At 37.0% G+C, this 6466-nt stretch overlaps 1 protein-coding gene across 2 annotated transcripts in view; it reads right to left on the reverse strand.

The window, feature by feature from the left end:
* The window catches only part of LOC107583555 (PDZ domain-containing protein 8-like), a 64995-nt gene that overhangs the window by 46345 nt on the left and 12184 nt on the right, over positions 1 to 6466 (reverse strand). For both annotated transcript variants that reach the window (XR_001609050.1, XM_016269819.1), the window contains exon 2: positions 2527 to 2652. Coding sequence is in view for 1 of the 2 variants with exons in the window: in XM_016269819.1 (XP_016125305.1) it covers positions 2527 to 2652 (126 nt within the window). In the remaining variant the exon portion in view is untranslated. The remainder of the gene's footprint in view (positions 1 to 2526; positions 2653 to 6466) is intronic.

Genomic DNA, 6466 nt, shown 5'->3' on the forward strand with positions numbered 1-6466 from the left:
AATACACATTAACAGTGTTGGGCAGTAACGCATTACTTAGTAACACGTTACTGTCATTTGATTACTTTTTTAGTAACGGAGTAATTTAATGCGTTATAATTTTCAAAATAGTAATTACAGAGTATAGTTAAAAGCCGAGGTCTCTATACGTTACTACTGCGTTACATTGCTGACAGAATGCAGTGTTTTATGCTTTTTATCTAGATTGTAAAAGATATAGCACACACGCGTTGTCGAGTCAAGTGCCAGTGGATTAGAGACCTGCTCCTGCGGGACAAGACTTGATAGGCGAGTGCAGAGACTCGTGTGTGTGCGGGATGCGGGAGAATAAAATGATTCACGGGACTCCCACAAAATAGAAATATCTAAACATAAAATATCTAAAACAAATAAATTGTTATTCATCTATTGCACAAAAGCTACATGAACTAATATAAAATATAAACGATTAACAGGTGCAAGCGTATGCAGAGTTTCTTTTTAGGCTATACACGTGTTTGCAGCGTTGAGCAATGCAGTGCTGAAATATGCGTGCTCACGAATCCTCTCATTATAACACACGAATTGTAGACATTATGAACAATTAATTATGCTTATATCTATTGTGTTATAACAGAGATTTGTGAGATATTATAACTATGAACTGAGATGTCTTTTAGAGACTATATATGCAGCACTCTTTGCTGGCATTCTGTCATACTGTAACAACGTGCAGTTCTATAGAACGTGTGGCTAACTGGAGCTAAGATAGGCTACAAAACTGTTGCTAAGCTTATTGCTAAAAGGATGCTAGCATCGACACGTCGAGACTTTTAATTTGGTTATTGTAAACCGCCAACACTTGCGTCCCATAAAAACCGCACGACCCTAAATGTCTCTGTGAACAGAAGCACAGACAGAACAAACAAGCAGATGGGAGTACTGTCATCTTTCTCCTTTTATTCTGAACACAGAATAAGATCATACACAGGCAAGGCCATATTGCCAAGTGCCTCCCCTACACATCTCTCTCCATGACAGTGACAGCCACACTTTTTATAACAAGGCAGTAAATGAACCAAACCCACCCGAACTAACTTGAACATCAACACAAATAACATTGCTAACGCAAAGACCCAACCATCTTGCTTAATTAACACACAAATCAACTCTAAACAAATACCCATAATGCACCTGGCTGCTAGCGCTCACTGCCGGGTCATTACAATACCAAACCATGCACGCAGCAGCCGCTTGCTTTAGTTAAAATAACAGTGTTCTGTGAATGTTGATGCTTTAATAACAAATACTTATCGGGAGCGTGTATGCTGGGATTTCATAAATTTAATGGAGAAAAAAGTAACAGTAACTAGTAATGTAACTAATTACTTTCGAAATAAAGTAATCAGAACAGTAACATGATTACTTTTAAAAGGAGTAATCAGTAATCAGTAATTTAATTACATTTTCAGAGTAACTTGCCCAACACTGCCCATTAAAATGTCTTTACATCAAGGACCTGATCATGGAACACTGCACAGTACAAGCACAGCGTTGAGCTTCTTGAGTCTGTTCAGTAAAGAGTGTTTTGATTGGTGGATTAAAAGCTCACCGCGATTGGCTGAACGGAACATCCTCCAAAAAAAGATATTTATGAATCTTAACCTGCCAGGAAGGTCTCAAAAATACCACACAACAAATTCAAAGCAGTCCACGCACATGTGACGATTTGCAAATGCAGATTTTAAAGATCCATAATTACATGTAACATCATTCATAAATGTGTGATGGAAATTATTTCAAGAACTTGATATATACATATTTGTGTAAACATTTTAAATTTATTTAGGTAAGATGCATTTGTGTGAGCATGTGGGGAAATATTTATGCTTTTACTTGTGTATTTATGAATTGTGTTTTGAATTTACGAACTGGATTTTGTAAATGTAAATTGTGCTGTGCATTTATGAATTTTGTTTTGCAAATGTGTTATTTTTGAGGCTGATCTGTCTCCATATTAATATGCCTGATCTGGGATGACACTGAAAACTGCACAAGAGACACAAGACGAGCTGTGCTTAAATATTCAACTATGCAAGATAATTTATCTTATTTTCTGGTTGTATTCCAATTGCCTTCATTTAATACTCGCTTAAAGTGAGCACTTCAGTTTTTAAATACACCAATAATTAAATAACACCGTTATATTTAAATATGTACCAAATCTTAAAATGAATATGAAATTTTCATTCTGTACATTACAATGTTGTGATGCCTAAATTCACTTGTATCATTAAAATAACTGGTTTTATTTTAAATATTACTTGGACAAAACAGCACAGAAGTTTAATATCGACCATAACATAAATAACCATCTGCTTACACTGGCCAGCATTTTAATGGCAGTGCATTATTATTATTATTACTATTGTTACCTAATCAAGTGTATTTACTAACCTCCAATATTTAATTTGCCCAAAAAGATCAAAAAAAGATTGAAAGGCAAATGTTGATTGTGTCACACACAGCAACAGAAATCTGCCCTACCTGCTACATTCAACAAGTGTGACACGTAGACGCCCCTCCACCAATAGTGTGTCTCGGATGGAGATGTCCAGGTCACATGACGATGCCAGCGGTGGCTGCACTTGGAAAGGAAAAAAGGGCTTGTACCTGTAGATCAAAAACAGACAAAATCATCAGACAACCAATAATCTGGCAGTAATAATCCTTGATTTATACACATTAAAGGCCAGATTTACTAAACAAGAGCAATTTAGCGTAAAACACATCCAGCTCATTTCCATAATGACCAATGCAATCTATAAAGAGCACCACAAATGACCAACTATCACAGCCATGTCAAGAGGTGGGGGGGGATAAATAATAGTGCACATATTAGTAAGTTGACAACCGCAAACCTTGCATGATTCACACTCTCCTCCCTTAAATGTCTGAAAGGGAAATTCCGACAAATGCATATGCAATAATAAGGTCAATCGCAAAAACTGTCTTGAATCGTGAGGTCGACAGGAAACGTTTGCAAATCAACGGTCATTTTGGGTGTGTTTAAGCCATTCACTCTACCCTTACCGGAAAAACAAGCATTTCAGCTCTATGTGTGTGTGTGTGTGTGTGTGTGTGTGTGTGTGTCTTTTGTCCTTCCACACAAAGACTTGAGGGGTGGCTTCAGTTAAATACTGCTGCAAGGATTTTTAAGCCCTTTCAGGGCTTAAAAACCAGACAGGTAGGCTTTCAAGCAAAACTAAAGTGAAAACTATGATGTTAAATGTCAGACTCCATCAAGGTAAAATTAAATCTTACGCCTTTGCTTGAGGTCTCACTTTCACTGCTACTACTCATTACCCAGCAGTTTCTATGAATTAAGTACACCTTGGCATCTCCTGTTGTTGTTTTTTTGTTTTTTTGAGTAGTTTTTCTAACATATCGATCAACCCAGCATGATAATCTGAGTATTATTTAAAATAAATAAATAAAAAAATAAAATAAAACAGTTCATATAAAATTCAAACCTCCTAATGCTGTCTTTTTCAGAAAGTTAACCACTTCAGATTAAAACTTTAGGCCCTATTCTGTGTCCGATTCATGCAACCCCTTACATCATCATTGTCAAAATATTCCTAATGAGTGACTTCATGCAATTCAGCTGTGAAACACCCAGACTCAGTTCCTCTTATATCATCTGTGAAGTCACTTTTTTTCCCACACCAAAAAAGGTTATGAAATGAAGAGAAACGGATCCGAAAGTCAACAGGGAAAAAACTCATCTGCAGCTTCCTCCTCTTCATTTACCTGCTCACTCAAGATGCTTTTAAAGAGTTTCCCATATATTTATTTAGTCCAAATATATGAACTAAATGGTTTAGTAATGGGAGATTCTTCTTTCTTAAAGAGTTCTCTTAATTCAGCATTCTGGAGTGTGACTGATCATCCTCAGTCTGTTTGTGCATAAATGTGCTGTAAGTATTACAAGTATTTAAAACTTACAACATTTAGTAAGCATTAGTTTCAAAATGAAATAACTGTCCACGTGATAAAATGTGTCTATATCATGTGTTCGATCATAACTGGCAGTGAAACGGGACTGAATATAAGGAACTTTAAAGGGGTCTTATTTATGCTTTTTCACTTTTTCAACTTTAGTTAATCTGTAATGTTGCTGTTTGAGCATAAAAAAGATCTGCAAAGTTACAAAGCTCAAAGTCCAATTCAAAAGGAGATATTTTATTTAACAGAAATCACTTTTCAAAAACTACAACGAACGACTCGTTTGGACTACAACGCATATTTTCCGGGATTTGTGATATCACAGATATCGACGAATGGGACGAGACCTGGTTGAGCTGCACTAGAGAAGGCAACGAGTGTTATCATCACTATGTCGGAGACACGCTAGCTTTCCCAAGGCAGACGAACTTAGAGTGGTTACAATCATCCGGGTTTAAATCACGCTCAAATTGATTTGGACGCAATATTTACACTGAAGCTCGCAGGCGGCTATGGTAAAAGGGCTTGTACCTGTAGATCAAAAACAGACAAAATCATCAGACAACCAATAATCTGGCAGTAATAATCCTTGCTTTATACACATTAAAGGCCAGATTGACTAAACAAGAGCAATTTAGCGTAATACACATCCAGCTCATTTCCATAATGACCAATGCAATCTATAAAGAGCACCACAAATGACCAACTATCACAGCCATGTCAAGTGGGGGGGGGGGGGTAATAGTGCACATATTAGTAAGTTGACAACCGCAAACCTTGCATGATTCACACTCTCCTCCCTTAAATGTCTGAAAGGGAAATTCCGACAAATGCATATGCAATAATAAGGTCAATCGCAAAAACTGTCCACACCTTTTCATCAAGGGTTTGTGCGGGTGCAAGCTGTTAGTAATTCTGGCCCCGAGTTCATTATTGCAAAACAGTAAGTCACGACTTGAATCGTGAGGTCGACAGGAAACGTTTGCAAATCAAAGGTCATTTTGGGTGTGTTTAAGCCATTCACTCTACCCTTACCGGAAAAACAAGCATTTCAGCTCTATGTGTGTGTGTGTGTGTCTTTTGTCCTTCCACACAAAGACTTGAGGGGCGGCTTCAGTTAAATACTGCTGCAAGGATAGATAGATACTGCAGACAGGTAGGCTTTCAAGCAAAACTAAAATGAAAACTATGATGTTAAATGTCAGACTCCATCAAGGTAAAATTAAATCTTACGCCTTTGCTTGAGGTCTCACTTTCACTGCTACTACTCATTACCCAGCAGTTTCTATGAATTAAGTACACCTTGGCATCTCCTGTTGTTGTTTTTTTGTGAAAACTAGTAGTTTTTCTAACATATCGATCAACCCAGCATGATAATCTGAGTATTATTTAAAATAAATAAATAAAATAAAAAATGAAAACAGTTCATATAAAATTCAAACCTCCTAATGCTGTCTTTTTCAGAAAGTTAACCACTTCAGATTAAAACTTTAGGCCCTATTCTGTGTCCGATTCATGCAACCCCTTACATCATCATTGTCAAAATATTCCTAATGAGTGACTTCATGCAATTCAGCTGTGAAACACCCAGACTCAGTTCCTCTTATATCATCTGTGAAGTCACTTTTTTTCCCACACCAAAAAAGGTTATGAAATGAAGAGAAACGGATCCGAAAGTCAACAGGGAAAAAACTCATCTGCAGCTTCCTCCTCTTCATTTACCTGCTCACTCAAGATGCTTTTAAAGAGTTTCCCATATATTTATTTAGTCCAAATATATGAACTAAATGGTTTAGTAATGGGAGATTCTTCTTTCTTAAAGAGTTCTCTTAATTCAGCATTCTGGAGTGTGACTGATCATCCTCAGTCTGTTTGTGCATAAATGTGCTGTAAGTATTACAAGTATTTAAAACTTACAACATTTAGTAAGCATTAGTTTCAAAATGAAATAACTGTCCACGTGATAAAATGTGTCTATATCATGTGTTCGATCATAACTGGCAGTGAAACGGGACTGAATATAAGGAACTTTAAAGGGGTCTTATTTATGCTTTTTCACTTTTTCAACTTTAGTTAATCTGTAATGTTGCTGTTTGAGCATAAAAAAGATCTGCAAAGTTACAAAGCTCAAAGTCCAATTCAAAAGGAGATATTTTATTTAACAGAAATCACTTTTCAAAAACTACAACGAACGACTCGTTTGGACTACAACGCATATTTTCCGGGATTTGTGATATCACAGATATCGACGAATGGGACGAGACCTGGTTGAGCTGCACTAGAGAAGGCAACGAGTGTTATCATCACTATGTCGGAGACACGCTAGCTTTCCCAAGGCAGACGAACTTAGAGTGGTTACAATCATCCGGGTTTAAATCACGCTCAAATTGATTTGGACGCAATATTTACACTGAAGCTCGCAGGCGGCTATGGTAAGGGGAAGCCGAGTGCTGCCAATAACAACACACACTGGCCCAGC

The sequence above is a fragment of the Sinocyclocheilus grahami genome, unplaced genomic scaffold, assembly GCF_001515645.1.
Source record: "Sinocyclocheilus grahami isolate Dianchi unplaced genomic scaffold, SAMN03320097.WGS_v1.1 scaffold54.1, whole genome shotgun sequence".
Taxonomy (NCBI): Eukaryota; Metazoa; Chordata; class Actinopteri; order Cypriniformes; family Cyprinidae; genus Sinocyclocheilus; species Sinocyclocheilus grahami.